This window comes from Formica exsecta, unplaced genomic scaffold (genome assembly GCF_003651465.1).
Source record: "Formica exsecta isolate Colony F162 unplaced genomic scaffold, ASM365146v1 scaffold2, whole genome shotgun sequence".
Taxonomy (NCBI): domain Eukaryota; kingdom Metazoa; phylum Arthropoda; class Insecta; order Hymenoptera; family Formicidae; genus Formica; species Formica exsecta.
Genome location: NW_021849297.1, coordinates 3,925,878 through 3,944,456, shown reverse-complemented (window position 1 = coordinate 3,944,456; position 18,579 = coordinate 3,925,878). Strand labels below are relative to the sequence as shown.

General features: G+C 36.0%; 1 protein-coding gene across 9 annotated transcripts in view; it reads right to left on the bottom strand.

Annotated features, from left to right (window-relative positions):
* LOC115234522 (RNA binding protein fox-1 homolog 2) overlaps nucleotides 1-18,579 on the bottom strand; it is a 262,018-nt gene that overhangs the window by 30,459 nt on the left and 212,980 nt on the right. For all 9 annotated transcript variants that reach the window (XM_029805663.1, XM_029805664.1, XM_029805660.1 and 6 more), the window contains one exon: nucleotides 13,117-13,137. In XM_029805663.1, the coding sequence (XP_029661523.1) occupies nucleotides 13,117-13,137 (21 nt within the window). The remainder of the gene's footprint in view (nucleotides 1-13,116; nucleotides 13,138-18,579) is intronic.

Here is an 18,579-nt window from a genome sequence, read left to right as displayed (position 1 = left end):
CTTTCCCTCGCTCGGGATACATGCTTAGTCGATACAATGAAAGGGAAAAAAGAGAGCCCGAGTTTACCTATATATTTCCCGAGCGAGATTATACAATCGCTTGCAAGAGAACCATCGGCGACAGTGGCTCAGAAATGACTATCGTGATGGCCGAAAACATTTGCTCGGTATTCTAATTCGCGTTTAGGGAAACGGTGTCGCTGTAAGCCTTGCGATGCTCGATTGATTTTCTCTCTGCTAAAAGGCGACGAGAAGGATCCTATTTTTGCGTCAGCACGTGAGAAATTGAAGGATTCGCACAACGTGAAAATGAGAGTAAATCTCGTCATTTGTAAGATCCGCTTTAAACACGAAGTCGTATTTAAATGTACCTTATACAAATTACGGACTTACTTCGGTCTTACATTGAATTCTGCAATTCTGACGCGTTTCAAAGGAGAGAAAGAGAGAGAGAGAGAGAGATAGGGAGAAGCGGAAAATGAAGGGCGAGATCTTGATCCAATTTTAATCTTAGACGACGTATAAATTATGCGAGGGAGTAGAATGCTGAATTTCGGATAGGATTAAGCGAAGAACGGCTCGAGGATTCGGTGTTTAAGATTATTCGACGTTCCTGAAAATGACAGCTCGCTCGCGTGCGCGGCGAACAATTGAATCGACTCGCTCGCCTTTTCCACGTCGCGCGTTCAAGTCGTAAATCACGAGTATTTAAGGAGTAATTAAGTCGCATTAACTTTACAAAGCAAGGAAGAATCGAGATCGAAGATCGTTTCACGTAGATTAAAACATTCGAGTTTGTCCGAGCGATGATTCGCACGCTCGTTTTATCTGCGAAATTATAAAGCTTCAGTATTGTGACTACTTTTAAAACTATCCCTAACGTTTTCATTTATAAATAATAGACTTTGTAAAATTGCAAAAAGCATTATTGCAGTGCAGTAGATTTAAATTCGGTCGAATATATCTGATATATTAAATTGAAAACATATTTTAAAATATTGAAGTTATCTCAAAATTTTAATTTACAATATTTTTGCAAAATTTCAATAAACAGAATTTTGATAATCGATAAAGAAAAATTCTCGTTATATAAATCATTGACTCAATACACCGCTATGTACATGTAACAATTGTCTTTCTCACGAATAATGAATACCATTACCGGGATAAAAACGAGAAATATCGTCGGCGTGATGACTCTTCTCGCGAAGTTTATTAAACTTGGGAAGAAGAATAGCGGCGGAAATTAAAGCGTATGCTGCGTTAGGCATTTCGTAAATAATTCTGTCAATAAATTATCGCGAATTCCGAGTCATAAAAGATGGGAAAGGATACAAAACCTATTTTACGTCTTCTTCGGGAACATCGATGTCGAGGTGAAAAAATAGGGAATAAATGCAGGTGCTGACGTCGAATAGGAGAGGAAGAAGAGGCGGGATATAAAACGGGCAAAGTGAACAATAGAGAGTAAAAGAAACAGAAGTAAGAACATACACGGAAACAGGTGTGAATACACAGCCCGTGGCAGGCTGAAAAGTCAGTCAAATGCACTAGAACCACAGTCGCATAACCCAACGAGTAAAGCAACAGTGATTAAGGTGTGACGTTTACATAATGTACTTCTCTTGGCAAATTACTTGGAATTCAAATCAACGCTCACAGGACTAATGACGTCAGCAAACAAGGATACTACTGTACGCTGTCGCGACCCGACGAGAGTAAGCGATAAATCTCCGGTGTGTCCGAGACACCCGTTACATCCGCCCCTCTCGTACGAGGGCGGCAGACTCTGAGATACACGGGGTGTCTCGAATGGGAACGAGCGTTTACTAAAAACGCCGAATGTAAATAAGGAGTTTCTACATCACGCGAGATGAAGTTGGATGTGTGGAATTAGATTATGATATCTCGAGCCAAATTTTACACAATATTCGATTTGTAGAAATAATGTACGTCATGAAAAATAAAATTAAACACAAGGATACCATTACGATAGATGCATTCCGCGTGCCGAGGATACATTTAGCGCCGACTTGACTATTACTGCATTAAACACGATTACTATTATACTATCACATCAAAGCTATATTAATTATCTCACTAGACAACGCGACTCGAGAACCTCGATTGGCAATTTCGATTTTGATCGAGTAAGAAGAAAGCCCGCTCCGATTCCTCGAGCACGGATATCTTTCGTGTGCTCTCTCACTCGCGTTATCGATCCGAGCTCGCACTCGGCATATACGGGCGAAGGGTCTCTCTCTCCCGAGGGTCAAAAAGTTCCTTCGCCATATCCCAGGGTTGCAATGAAAACTGTTGTCCCGCGCGAGACGGCGGAGACAACCAAAGTTCCTGAAGCGATGAATAAAGGCATTCTCTCTCGCATCGAAGGTAATAATACAGGTACAATATATACGTGTTTCTTGCTACACAGATAGACTTGATCGCAAAGGTATCAATCGGCCTCGACTCGTGTGCCGATTCACTTGATATACGATTCCATGCACTAAGAGATATTATTCGTTCCAGAAGTATAACAATAACGGTCTCCGAACGAAAGCCATTCAAAGATACTTCCGAGCAAATGGTGTGAGTGAGTAATAATACGCCAAAAAAGGAGATGCAAAGATTAGTGTATATATATATTTTACATATATATATTTTTATATATATATAGGTAAAACATGTGTGAGCTCTCTTCTACTTTCACATCTCGCAAAAAATCACTATCTACGGGACACGCGATCATCGTAATTTAACATTGTTCCCAATACCGATATTAGATGCTGTGTGTTCGCGTGACGTGCTCTCGCGATTCTGAGATCGATAACGGTGATTCGATGCGTGACGCGAGATGTTTTGAATTATTCTATCTAAAATTGCTTTCACCGATGCTTTTACTTTCGTCAAAAGTTTTTGTAAACAACTATTATAGGGAAATTTCTAATCGCGACGAGACAGCTATTTCGAAGATAAGACAATACTTTTCATTCTGGAAATCATACGTCAGTGGTTCTCACAAACTGCGCTTTTCTCGATGTAAATTAATAATTCGTGAAATTCAGACTTCTAAAAAATTACCGTGAATTAAGAATCTGTTTAGTAGAAAGATATCTTTAAACCAATAAACAAGATTATGGATTATCTGAAATATATGTATCTAACAGAATATATATCTCTCTCTCTTTTTACTAAATGACTTAATTGTTTCGCGTGCAATGAAATTTTCTTTTTTATTTTATTAAGATACTTCATGTCTTTCTATTTTATTATTATATTTTCGAGATAGTGTAATATCGTAATCATACAACGCGGTTCTCTTATCGCGGACTGTCAGAAACAGCCATGTGGATAGTTAAAATTCAACGATTCGCCGGCGATCGTTTAAAATAACAATTCGATATATTTTAACTGTGCGTCGACTAGTCCCGTTATATCTCGTTTTCGTGTCGAGCAATAGGTGAAAGCTCAAAGTATGAGAACCACTCGACCGTTTCGCACATGTCAAAAAACGCGTGCGATATTACGGCGTAAAAAAACATTTCGACGTTAATCGACAGAAGTTAGAGAAAATTTCGCCATTTTCAGGTGGCTATATATGATCATCTGATAATAATAATTTAGTGAATTGATAAAAGATCTCCCCTTCCCTTCATAAGAGCCGAAAATGCGATCGACCGAATCGAAACAATTTTCATTTTTTTTTTTTTTTTTTTTTTCCCGAGAGCGACGATGACGATGTCGCACATCTTCTCGTCGTATCTCTTACTCCACAAAACAAAGCGCACTCCCGCTTGCGGCCCACTACTAAAACTTCTGGCGGTGCTTGCACGCTCAGCGGTAACTAATTAAGGCTACGCACTGACGACTAATTAGTGGATGCCAGGCTAAACAATCATTAAGAAAGATGGACGTTATGTATACAATCGGACTGCTTCTGAACAACGCTCCCTCCTCTTTTAGCACTACATACGACGTGATTAAAAAGAGTCGCTTTAAAGATATAATAGATGCAATAATTTTCGACGGAAAAGATTAACAAAATTAAAACTTAATTCGTAATATATCTTCAATCTAATTATAAATTTAAAAAATTTAATTTAAAACTTAATTATTCGTAAAGTACCATCTTAGCATTATTTAAAAATGAAACTATTTCGAGTAAAATTCAAAGTTCAGAGAATTTACATTTGTTTCTTGCCAATATAACTCTTACAATAATAAAAGAATTATTTTGACCATACATACATTGACTATTGATATTTGTAATGCTCATATAATTGTCTCTCTCTAATGTAAAAATCATCTACTTTTTAAATATTATGCGCAGTTTTTTTAGAATATAATATAAAAATGTTGAGGGAGCGCAATGTTCAGATACACTCTATATATTATATACTTGTGTATGTACTTGCTGAAATATCGACGACGACGACGACGACACTCGCACGATTCTTTCATATCGTGTGCGATTATTCGCGAATATTTGAACGTAATTAGAGAGACGTTATTTTGCCGAAAAAAATTTCGCAGACGAATATTGATGCACGCGATTATCGGGTTCGCTCGCGAGGGAAAGAAATGGCGAGCGACGTGGCCGACACGATTGACGATTAATTAAACAAAGGACGGTGTATACCAGAATTAATTAGTTACCACTAAGTCAAAGGCGGCATTTGTTCGAGCATGCAGCAACCTTCGCCCGTTCAAAAAATTATTTGTCATGTCTCTCGCCAACTAACACACCGTGCCACGATCCATTAACATTAATCAATGACAATTAATAAACAGTTCCAAAAAAAAATTATAATAATAATAATATAGTAAGAAGAGTAATAAGTATTACAGACTGTGCCGCCATGGCAGCCCGTACGTGAAGTAGTGACAGAGAATTAACGAAAAATAACAGAGAAGAAAATATAGAAAGAAATTGTGTCTCGAAAGAGAGAAAGAAAACGGAATAAAATTGAGAACATGCTTTCTCGTGCTTATCGCATCTCTTCTCGTTCTTGTTATTTTTATCGTTTAGTGATGATACTCGCGTCGGTTAGCTTGTGCACTATGCATTCTGCATTGAACGATACATGTGAAAGAGGGACGAAACAACGCACGAGAAAGACACAGAGAGAAAGAGAAAAGAAGAGACGGAGACAAAGATGAAGAAAAAAAAAAAAAAAGGAAGAAAACACGATACTGAAAGTCGCTTCCACAAACTACTTCGCAGCTTGTAATGTATACGTTATGAGTGCACATATGTTTGTTAATCGTACGATACTGCCAGGACGGATTATCATACGTGTGAAATTACAATATAATAAATATGCGTCTGCGTGTACATGTGTACGCTGAACGTTTCCGCGTATGTATAATACATGCAGACGCATATTATATGCGTATCGGTATATATAGATATATATATATCAATATATATATGTAATGTATATATAGATATATTCACAGGTGAATCTCATATGAAGGCAAGCCAAGGCCACGACATGAGACGTGCAAATTAAAAAAGATAATAATATTAAAAAAGAAGCAAGTAAAAAATTCTCTCCCAAAACCGCTCCAACCACAACCAAGCACAACCACAGGCAAGATACGGGCCTTTATGTCAACGAGACAGTCATCAACCAGTGAATGTGGCGCATTACCGTGATTATTATATGTAATAGTAACAATTTAAAAAAAAAAAAGAATATCTATATATATATATAAAATGTATGTATATATATACGTATGAGGTATATACGAAAGGCGGGTTAATCGACGACGGGGAGGTGAATATATAAAAGAGGAGAGGGAAGAGGGAACATGTAAAACCGGTTGCGCACACCGGATAATCCGATCGGATAATTCGATTAACCGATTCTCACTAAGCGATTCACCAACTTCCGTCCACGCTGTAGTCATATTCGTGGACGTGAAGGGGAGTCGCGTAGTGGTATTAGTAGTTAACCGAGGTTAACGACGTCGGATGCATCCGGTTCTGACGGTGGTAAAACCCGAGAGGACTCGAGCAGGAGAAACGAGGCGGGATTATATTAAAGTAGAGAGACGTAGTAATCTCGACGGAACCCCGATTAATCGAGCTGGCGGCGTAAGTGATCAGTATAAATACGTATAGATAGGACATACACGCAGAACAAGCGCGCGACACGACGTCGGGGCCGGGATTGGATTAATCGATTAATCTACATTTTAATCGAACATAACGAGGACCGTCTTTTTATTTTCTTTTTAAGTGCGGTCGACCCGGCCCGGCGGCGAGACTATGAAGCGACCAAAGTGTGTGCCAAGAAAAGGTTAATAATCATTATATACGACAGAGAACTCTCGCAGGTCATTCATACGGAATTATTGTACGTAACGTAAATTATTGTATACTTCATGCTTTTATATCACTGGACAGATATATAGAGCCCTAAGATTAAAAGCTACCAGGCGAGATTTTCGGATCTTTTCTCCAGAAATTCTTAAGGATTCGTCGGGGGTGATTCAGAGATTTCGTGTGACGCGCCCCTTTTTCTCCGCTCAACATTTCCATCCGAAATCAATTTTATATATATCCATGATACATAATGCATTTTAGAGATAATTAAGCTAATAATATACACTAATTTCACCTTTTTAATAAACCAAGTCCTCATTTTTTTTCGGAGTGATTTTTATGCAAAACTCGCATTTAATTTAATCAAGATTGAAGATATCTTAGCAGAAAGCTAAAATGGAACAGAGATGCAAGATCGAGAAAAGAGGCGCGTCCAAACGGATTCTCGTCCGTTTCATTCGAACGTGACATATATTCTAAGCGATTCGCGTAATTCTTGCGTATTTCGTGTTATCTCATCACTGTTACTCGTTATTCGCTCAATTTCCGCTCTTTTTAATTTGCTTTTCTTTTTTCGTTCTTTTTTTTTTTTTTTGTTTTTGTAGGAAGCAGGCCGTACCTTTCGACTACTCTTGTTTTCATGGCTTCTTATTTGATTATCGCTCATGTCTTCAGTCTTCAGCGTGTGTCTCGAGGTATCCTTCTCTTCGGATAGTAAGAATCCACTTTGGTCTTTTGCGTTGCCAGGAAGCTGTTTCGGCTGCTTTCTTCCTGATGTCCTGCTGCTGTTCCTGGTTCTTTCATGCCGTTGAAGTATCACAGGGCATTTCAATCGCAGAAGCGTTCAGTTTTGTTCTCTCTTATAGCATATTTATAGAAGATGGATTTCGTTTTGTTTTCGGATCAGATCATTTATTTTCCAGTATATTCAATATTTTATGTTGAAATAATTTTGTATGTTTCGAAAATCTCGAATCGACGAACTTAATGAAGAAGACTTCCTTGTTTAGACTCGTTTTCATTCTCGCTTCTTCAAACGAAAAGCCCTGCGTGACGTTGTGTTCATTTGTCATGCCCCGTGGATCGTCGTTGTAGATTAGAATAACGTAAATGATCGCGTGAAAAGACGATAAAAATCGAGAGAACAGGAAAATAGGGAACTAAAGAGAGAAACAACAGCGCGTCGACATTTGCTTCGATCGTAAACGAGTGATGAAGATAGTGTACGTAGCATGCAGATATTACAATCGGAAAGTTTAAAAGATTCGATCTCGAACGGAAAATGTTAGCATCGCGCGATGAATTTTTAATGCATCCTCAAAAAAAAAATTGCATCTACGTTTAATTAATATTTTTAAATTTTCTTCTTATCTCTAAATTTCTGAAATCTTTTAAGATCTTTGATTATTAGATTAATATTTTTTTATATTATTATATAATATTTAATAATATATAATGCAGTTCAATACGTTTATATAAATTTGTGCACCTTTCTTCATCGCTCGATGCTAGGTTTTCTTGTTATACGGTATCTAATTACAAATGGATGACATATTCACGATAAAGTTAATTGTAAGCGGCACGACGCTAATTAAGAGTAAAAAGCTTACAGCATGCATCATCAAAATCGTCGTCATTGGTAAATAAACACGATTTCCCGCGCGAGTCAAGAGTTATGTCTTATAAGAATCTCAACACTCAGAAACTAGAACAACATAAATGACATTTCATGATTTGAAAATGACGAATCAAATTTTCTATACTTTTTTCCTTTTATTGGTAGCTTTTTAGCTTTAAGGTATCGACACGTGTGTGTGTGTAAAATGGATTCGCGGGTAAAATAGAAAGCTCGTTTGGCGGTTCTAGACATTCCGTGGAAAATTTATCGTAAGAATAATGTGATATAGAACTCGAGCAATTCTAGACTTCGTATCCACTTGTATTTTGCAATTTTCACGTTTTGCAACAATTTGCAAGTTTCGAGAATGTTGTTGCCTGTAGATTCGTTAAGAGTGGTCAAAATTTACTCAATTTGCGCTCAGAAACTCATACGTAATAAACGTCACAAAGGCAATAAAATCTTCTACATCGAGAGAAACAAACTTTTTCCCACCGGCAATATCAATTTTCTTCGCACGTTTCCGACGCGACCGCGACAGCGCGAGTCAAGTAAAAGAATTCTGACACGGCGTAAAATTGGAGGAAAGAACCGGACCGGTTGGGTAACAGGAAAGAAAAAGACAGGACGTAGGAAAGCGATATAAAATGGAATGAAAATTGTTAGAGAACGCGGAATGTTCCGGGAACTACGGAGCAGAGTAGTAATATCGTCGCGGGAAGTGCGATATTGGGATAGATAAAGAGACAGAGGAACGGAGCGATCTAGGAAAAGAGGAAGGATACTTCGGCTTCTGGCTTTCCTTCGGATTCATTCTCTTTTTGCTATGTCCCTCTTTTTCGTTATCCCATTGCTAAATTGACGTCCACAATTGTGCACATTCGAGCGAATTTCAAGAAAAATAAAAACGAAAAATTCTTTCTTGACATGACTAACACGCGAACTGTTCGGGACGAAAAAGGACGAAGCAGAAGGAAGCAAGTCGAAGCATGACGATTTCAATATTTCCACGAGCATGATTTTCAAGAACGGATTCGTGAAGAGTACCGAACGACGACGTTTCGATGAATAAATAGAGAACAGAGCGCGTCGACGGAAATATCCCGACTATTCGCAACGGAAAGTTCAGAGGCGAGATGCTTTTGCGAGAAGATCGGAAAGTGCGCGGAATGAACACGTCGACGGAATGATCGTGTAGTTAAATTAGAAAGAGAGAACTAGAGAGAAAGGCAGATAAAATTGTAAAATTACATCCATTTTTTCACTTATTCTTCAAACTATCCCTAAGGCTGTATTTGTTTACGCAATGTTATACAATCAAATAAACCTATTTGATAAATTTTTTATTTAATTAAAAGTTAGCTATTTCTATTATAGTATTATTTTTATATAATTTTGTATATATTATGTGTATTAAATATTAACTGGTATCTCTTAAATAATTCGTATCTGCTTATTCTCTAATTTTCTCTGACGAATGACAGACACATGCATGATCGTGCAATCGTGAGAATCGGTTTTCGATTAACTCGTCGACGATGTACGGAAAGTAAAGATTTCTCTTTATTGACTGAGATGTGACAAATCGATCCGCTTGTGCGTCGCGCAGATTTGTTTCGGTGAACAGTGACAAGAGCAAGTTGCTCTTGTATCGATTAACGATTTGCTTTGTTGCTATTCGTTTTGCTCCAAGCCTCGATGATACAGTTCTTCTCGAAGCATTAATATTGAAATTTGTATATATTCAATCTCTCAAATTAAAATTTCAGTTATATGAAAAATAAAATAATATTCACAGAATCTATCATATATGTTAAATTTATGTAAATTAAAAAGATGCAAATACTTGTAATATTTTATATCTATAGTTTAAAAGTTATAAAAATAGTTAATATTTTATAATTTTTGAATGATTTTTTGATTTTCCGTAAGTATCATCGAGCTTGATGCAAAATTGAAACTATCATATTTCATTGATATATAGGAATGGTTACATTTATTCGTGTATAAAATTTACCCGTTTGTTTTGCGAAAAACAACTATTTTCTTCTACTTATCACGTACTTGTCACGTTCCTCGTTTCATATTAATACGTCCATTTTTGTTGTTTGTCTCTTTTCTCGTCTTATTTCTGAATTCTAATTTTTTGTTTCCACAAATATATACTTCTACGCGTCTTTACGCGATTTTAAAACATTTAATCGCTCAAACATAAATATTTTCATTTAACTATATAGGCTAGTCGCTATGCACTAATGTGTCGTGTGTCTTAATCTATCAATCTGTCTGAGTAAAAATCTACTTTCTACATTTGTAAAGTGGGGCATTATGGCACATTGATCAATGGATCAATAGAAGCAAAATATAAATCACGTCATTCCACATATCTACGGCTATTTTATAGCAAATTACCCCAGTTTACTCGTTTGGCGAATAATCGATGTCACGATCTTTGGAATGTCGGTTAACCCTGTAATAGAGTACAGTCATGCGGTTGCGTAATACTGTTCTACGTCCTCTTACGTGGATCCTGCGAGTATACATTTTACCAAGCACGGCAAAAAAGCGGTCGTTCGCGGGTATAAAAATCACGTGAGTATAAAAATAGATAGCGGGAAGAACGATGACTGGATGCGCTATACACTTGCAGAATCACGTGAATTTAATTCTACGTTATGTCTTCTAAACGGCATTTAAAGTGCAGCCGTATCTCTTCTGTCCTATGTAAATGTAAATAATCTAGCGTACGCTAATTATACGAAATATATATCTCTAAGGTAACGCTCACATGATCACTAAAATCAATACCCTGTATTTGTTTTGGCACATTTAACTTATTTATATCCTCATAGTATTCTCCGCGTTGCTTTAATAATCGACAATAAAATAATCGGTGTTTATCGAATATCATTAGACTTCGCGAAAATAATAAATGATGCCGATAAATCGGTATTTGCCTCTGCAGTCTCGATCAGAAATTCGTACATGTATAAAAAAGCTTATATAATTATCTATCATTAATACTTTATACCCTGTAGTCGTTTCGTTAAATCTAAATCTACAAGTTTTTACGATATTATCGAGTGTTTTTCTTGCCATTAGGCTTTGCCATTTACGTTTGTATATATATATACGTAATATCTGTATTGAAGAAAAATATAGCAAACTATCAAATCAATATACCTACAAAAAAAAAAAAAAAAAAAAAAAAGAAAAAAAATATTTTGCAATATGTTACGCTGTTGCTATTTTAATAGATCAAAAATAGTAGCACATTTTTAAATAAGAACTTTTGTAGCCGGATCGGTAAAAATACATGCTCAAAACGAGAAATGCAAATTCCAATATCGAAAAAGCAGAGTATTTCGATAAATTTTGTTATAAAAAAACATAAAAATGCTTTTGAGGCTAAATAAAACTATTTTTTTCAATTTTTGCTCTTTGTAAAAATGTATAGAAAATCAAAGGAATCCGAAATATAATGTAAAAGTATTATCTCGTGAATCAAATTCTCGACTGAATTATAAATTTCGAAACAATGCAACATCTCGCAATTAGTTTTCCTCTGGATTCTAATTATCGATTCCTAAATTATCGCATCGTTAATTCAAAACTTACGCGCTTCATGGCCGATTTTAAGACGATTAAATGCTTCTGCTCTGAACGTTGTTTCACGTGGAGAATAACGCGTGTTACAAAACGTAATATCAGAGTTTAATGCAATTTGATATAAATAATTTAATATTAAATTGTACTTAATTTTCAATAATGATAGACTTCACGATAAATATATAATCGTATCAAAATATTTTTTATAAAACGACAATGATATTTTTATTTAGTATGCTCTGCTGTTTAATTTTTTTTATGAAACGTGCTTCTCTTCCATTATCGTAACTTTATTTTGGTCCCGAGTGCTTTGTTAACGCACTTTTCTCCTCGTGAGTGCAAAAGCTACTATTACCCCTCGTAGCTTTCTTACCACAAAGACGATGATAAAACAAGGGGAACAACTTCGCTTCGGCTCGAAAGGAACAACAAAAATAATTGGTTGTGCGAGAGAAACTTAGGAAGGGCTGAGCATGGTATTTCTCTCCCAGATAAAAGAAAACAAGTACAATAAAAAAAAAGATACATAAAAATGTATACGTAACAGGAGAGACAGTCTTTAATCCCGAGCTGGCTGAACGACGAGCAATTAGTTGTAGGTAAATAAATATTCTGGATCACCCACCTTGCTTCTGCTGGGATCATCGAGAACCCTATAAAGAAGGGACGCGAAAGATCCCGTTTTCACATGCTCAGCGAGAATTTTGCTGAGCACCCATTTAGGGTCAGTGTTAGACCTGTGTCATCCGAGATCCATCACAATGACCAGAAACGATACACGAGCACCACGCTTTGCTTCGTGTCGCTTTCACGCGGAGACGCGATTCGAATGAACCGAAACGGCGGTAGATTGAATAATTTTTTTGTATCCGTAATTTACAAAAAAATCGCACGAAAATATTTTCTTGTATGATATAATTATCATTAATTAATATAATTTATATCCGTTGTTACTTATTTATCTAAGAAAAAATTTGATCATATTTAGATCTCTCTACTAACAGAAAAAAAAGAAAATATTTCTGTATCATTTAATACTCATACGTAATTACGTAATTTATATACGGAATTAATTTCGTCAACCAAATAAAAATGCGATTAGTTTTGTATAGAAATAGCTTTGTTGCAAATCGATATCTTCACGCTATTATCTTTCCGCGAGAAATCATTTTTCTTCCGTCGACTCCGTCCATTCGACGACGCGTCTCTAAAATTCGCGCGAGACAAAATGTATCAATGTAAACGAAAAACAGGGGACCCTTGGTCCCTTCTCTGTGTGGCTATACGTGGTTATTCGTTTTGGCTTGGTCGTGGTGTGTGGCGGCTGTTGGAAAGACTTTGAAATAAATACGTTATCTCTCAAAAGTGTTTTTCGCGCGATATTCAAGTGTACTGATGATCCGCACGCTCGACGAGGAGCGCGAGGGCCGTGTGTCTCATTGTCGTCATTGTCGTTGCCTGATTGGTCGTTGCCTTCAGGAGAAGCCGTGACAGTTTTCACGGAACTCGAAGTAGAGATTCAGCAGTGCCGGCTCTGGCACATCATGGAAGCACCTACCCTCGGGCCATTGTACGCACACTGGAACAAACAAAAAAAAAAAAAACACCATACATTACATTGTATTTCGCATCCTATCTTAACGAAGAAAAAAAAACATCTATGCAACATTTTATTTTGCAATTATAGCGGCGTTCTTCGATTCATTACCGGCGCCAAGAGCTCTCAACGATAAAGCTGCCGCATTTATCGCACGACCGGCGAAGATAATTAATAGAGTATTTAACGACATTCACAATTACTTTGCGTAACACGTTAAAGGAGCACATGTGTATACATATATGCATGTATATATACGTATATACATGTATGGGACAGACGGTTATTTGAATTAAGCCGAAAATATACCCTGTCACCGTTAATAGTTTGCTAGCTAAGAACGCAATTATACGAAGAATATATTTCATCGTAAAGAATTATTATTATTATTATTTATATAAATAATATAAATTTATAATTGCATATAAATTGTAACTTATATATTAGTAACTCTTATATTTATTTTTCAGAGAGAATTGTGTAATTTAATATGGATAATATAGCGTGCGTGATAAGACCGTAAAAATATTAATATCAATTTAAATTGAATTAAGCAATTTAATGAACAGTTTTTGCACAGCTATGTAATTAAAACGTTTGTTTTTATTCTCCACAACAACAAAGTTGCAGTAATAATCGCTGGGCGTGGTTGATTGATTGCTACTAAGTTTTTTAAACTCAAAAAGATCGCCCCGTATGCCACAAATTCATTCTTTTTGCGAACAAAAATTTTGCTATAAAATTCTTTTTTGGAAGAGATGATTTTTCTGCCTCTGGTAAATTATTCGTGTATTAAAACGAGATAATGATATTCCCATATACAATGCTTATACATGTTGTAAAAAAAATATAAAAGAAATTTATAAATTTTAATACAGAAAACCGATAAATTTTGAAGTGCAACTAAATTATTAACAAAAATGATAATATAATGTTAGAAACAATAATTTATTGTTAAATTTTCAAATCAAAATGAAAATAATTGATAAATAAATTGTTATATTATATAATATATTTGTACTTGTGCAATTACTTATAGATACAAAATATTTTTTACCCGGAATATAGATAATACCATATAAATGTGCTCGTTTCTATTATTATATCTTTATTATCTATATAAGTTTATCTATATAAATATAGATATATTTATATAGATAAGATAGATATATTATCTATATAAATATACATATATTTAAAGCCAGTCTTCTCTCGCAAGCAAATGAAGAATATATAATACGAATGGAAAATAGATTTTACAGTCGAAGAGATACTAAGTCTGTCCCTAATTGGCCGCGGGAATTATGTAACAAGGAGATTTTGGCTCTGGTCGAACGGACGCAAACTATCGACAGCGCATTTTCCATCATCTTATAAAACCTGAGATTGCAATTTTCTTTCAAGACGCGCGTGTATACTCTTCGATTTTGTTACCGCTGGGAGATGAATAAGGCGAGACGAGCAAAGTTTGGTACTTAGGGCATGATTTATGGCGCACTTTTTACGAGATTATGCGCATAGAGATGTGCTTTAAAATCAAATCACATTTCACGGACTCAAAAATATGCGTTTGTACGAGTCACAAAATTTTTCCCTTTATATTAGACGAGAGATTACGCGAAAATTTACAAACTCTTATTAAAGTTTGCTCGCGTTCTCTGCCGCGCATCAATTATAAAGTACTTTCATTAAATCTATTTCTAATTAATTGGTAACTTAATACCATCAAATAATTAATTGTGAAGCGGATCAATATTATCAATCTCTTCGTACACGGTTTATCAAGAGAATCGATACGCTCATTATTATTTGAATAAAGAGATAAACACAGATAAAACAATGTTTTCGATAAATATAGAATACGAATTACGTAATATCAATATAAATATAAAAATAAATTCGAATAAATATACGATGCAATATAACACACACGCATATATAAAATCATAAAGATATCTTATATATAATTTCGCACAATTTTCTTTTCTGCTTTCCTCTTTATACACCAAGTTTCAAGACACCGCATGAAAATTTACAAACTCTTATTAAAGTTTGCTCGCGTTCTCTGCCGCGCATCAATTATAAAGTACTTTCATTAAATCTATTTCTAATTAATTGGTAACTTAATACCATCAAATAATTAATTGTGAAGCGGATCAATATTATCAATCTCTTCGTACACGGTTTATCAAGAGAATCGATACGCTCATTATTATTTGAATAAAGAGATAAACACAGATAAAACAATGTTTTCGATAAATATAGAATACGAATTACGTAATATCAATATAAATATAAAAATAAATTCGAATAAATATACGATGCAATATAACACACACGCATATATAAAATCATAAAGATATCTTATATATAATTTCTTATATATAATTTCTTTTCTGCTTTCCTCTTTATACACCAAGTTTCAAGACACCGCATCCTGCGATCGGTCCACCGACTGCGTTTAAGCACGGCGATACCTTAATGACGCATGATCTACGTGCGCGTAATAGGATGCGATTTTGCCAAGCACGCCCGTGGCTCTGACGAATACCAACGGCAAGATTGATCGCGCGATTGCGTGCCGTGCGGTTGTATCTCTGGCAAAGCAGCTGTAATGAAACGGAAGGTGGCGAATTACTCGCCCTTCGTCCTCGGAACCCCCTCCTGTCGCCCGCCAGACCCATCGTTGTTTCTATCGCGTTCTTCCCAACAACTAGCACAGCTCGGTATCACGTCGCGATGACCCATAAGCGGGATGATGCCGGATGCGATGTCCCCTGTTAGTTCCCTCGCGGACGCGCATGTCTAATGGTCGGTATTAACCCCGATTTTCGCCAGATTCGCGAAGCCAACGTGATGTAAATGACGATTGAAGCGGAAATGAACGATCGGATGACGGCTCTTTGATAGCAAGTTTCGCTCGCCTTTGGTAGAATTGGATAATAACTAGGAGGATGTAACGTTTATCAAGATAGTCGCGTTTATTGATAAAGAAAAATCCGAATTTACATATAAATCTAGACTCCGTAGAGCGACAAAAATATTTGTGTAAATTTTCATACATAAGCTATATATTTTACGTGGCTTTTTCGTTTAGATTACAATCACAGGCATTGTAAATACAAGCGCGCACTTTTGCTCCTTCATTTTTAATTAAGATTTTATGAATTAATTAATTTATATATGTAATATATTTTCCACATTAAATTTAACATGTATACTGCGTTCTTTGAAATAAAATTTATTTTTAATCATAATATAAGAAGCCTTATATATATATATATATAATTCGTAAACAAGTAAACTCTTTTTATTCGGTCTTTAAAAAATCCTAATAATGACCACTAGATTTAGAAATTACAATACGTATGCTTAGTTCGCAAAATTTGGAAATAAAATAATGATCCGCGAGAAAACAAGATTAATCTAACAATTTAAGCTTAAGATTTCTTTGAAAATGTTATTGTGCGCAATCGATGTAATATATTTTTACCATCTAAGTGGAAGAGCAAATAGTCGATATCTATAGAACAGCAAAAAGAGAAATGGTTAATGGACTAACGACGTTGTTTTTTCAAGAATGCGAGTCTTGCTATATCTTACTTCGCTGCCAGAAATTCTGCTCCTTCTCTGATTTCACGTGAAATCTTCCCTTGGTTTTGTTCACGGCAAGATATACAGATGTGGAATATATGTAGAATAGAATAGAAATGTCAGAGAATAATTTCTTTCGACCATAATAATTCTATAAATTACTCAGTATATGTATTCTTACATTTACCGGTGTTTACACAAAAAGATCTTGCCCAGTTACGCCAATTTATGCTCACATTTGTATGCTTAACATCGTTGAATGCTTACTCATTTGTGGACATATATATAATTACTTCGGGCAAAGGTGTAATTGCGCTTTGCGGAATGTTCGTTGCGACGAAGAAATCTCTACACATTTTCGTCCTATCTTTATTCCGATTTTCGCGCGATATTTCCATATATCAGGTCAGCACATCTTTAGACAGAACGCGAGATCCGCGAAAATAAACGTGCCCTCGTTCCACTTCTATGAAAACTACTTTACAAGATGCGATTTCTTCGTCGATTTATTTATCGAGCGCAACCGACAATGATGTCCGATTTGCATAAAACTTATCGGATCTCGCGACGGGCATGCGCATCGGAAATATATCATGCAAATATTACGCAAACACGTCGCGCTGTGGCGCGTGAAATTTCGTTCTCGCTTCCCCCTTTCTCCCTTTTGTACGCTTTTCGTTGTTCCGCGAATTTCTCGCGCGAAAATGCTGGCGCGCATATAAAACACGCTGTAATTCCATTAAACCCCGTTTCCGGTATTAACCGCCAGCGCGGCGATAACGGGTACCGAGAAATCTCTCGCGCGCGATGGGAAGAAAAATAAAATTTTTTAATAAAACGAAGCTCCGCGCGGGTCGACCAAACTTTGTCGTTCTATTTCTCGCGCCATCGTTCTATTCTTTTCACGCTACTCCTCCATCGGCATCGGCCGACTTTGCAACGCAGCGAGAAAACGAAAACAAAGAAGTTCTCGCGAAAAGTTCGAAAAATAATGTGCGATCCAGTCGCGACTAAATGCGAGATTGATTCTTTTCTCGTTGAAAGTATTCTTGGATTCTAAAAAACGTAGTATGTCAATTAGATAACAATGAATCTATTATCAAACGAGATAAAAGAATCTTCACAATTTTGGCCAGAATAAAAATCTTTTCCGTAGAACCAAATATATTTTATATCTTACAAATAGAATGATAAACATGTAAAAAGAAAAAGAAAATATTAATAATAACATGATATTATATCGAACTCTAAGTTATCAGTGATAACAATGAAAATTAAATGGAGAGTAAGAAGGGAAGAATTGTGATTTCAAGACGAACAATTTTACAAAAACGAAAAAAAGTTAGCGGTAAAGAACAAAGTTAGCAAAGAAAATTTTTCTCTTCGCAGAAGTAAGATATTACGTGCGATATCTCGATGTGCGTTGCAGTGCGCTTTTTCTTGCACGAGGAGGCATGTAAGACGGCGGCTCGCTTAAAAAAAAAAAGAGGTATGTAACAACTCGTGAGAGAAACGAAAGAGGAAACGAAGGAACGAGACGCGGAGAAAATGTATGCATGTCGTGCTACGGGGCGTTATTTACGCGACAATTAATGAGCGAGACTCTGCGTAAATTATAAGTATCACGTAGCACACATACCGGTATTCTCACGGAATCAGCGAACGAAGAAGGCAACGAACGTAAGCGTATCCGTAAAACGCGACCGGTCCCGCGAAGGAACGACTCGCTAAGCGACGAAAGACAAGATAAAGCACGGAAACGTCAGGTGTAATCGTGGCGAATGTTCGCGACGGCTCGCATTTCAGATGTAAAAAAAAAAAAAAAAAAAA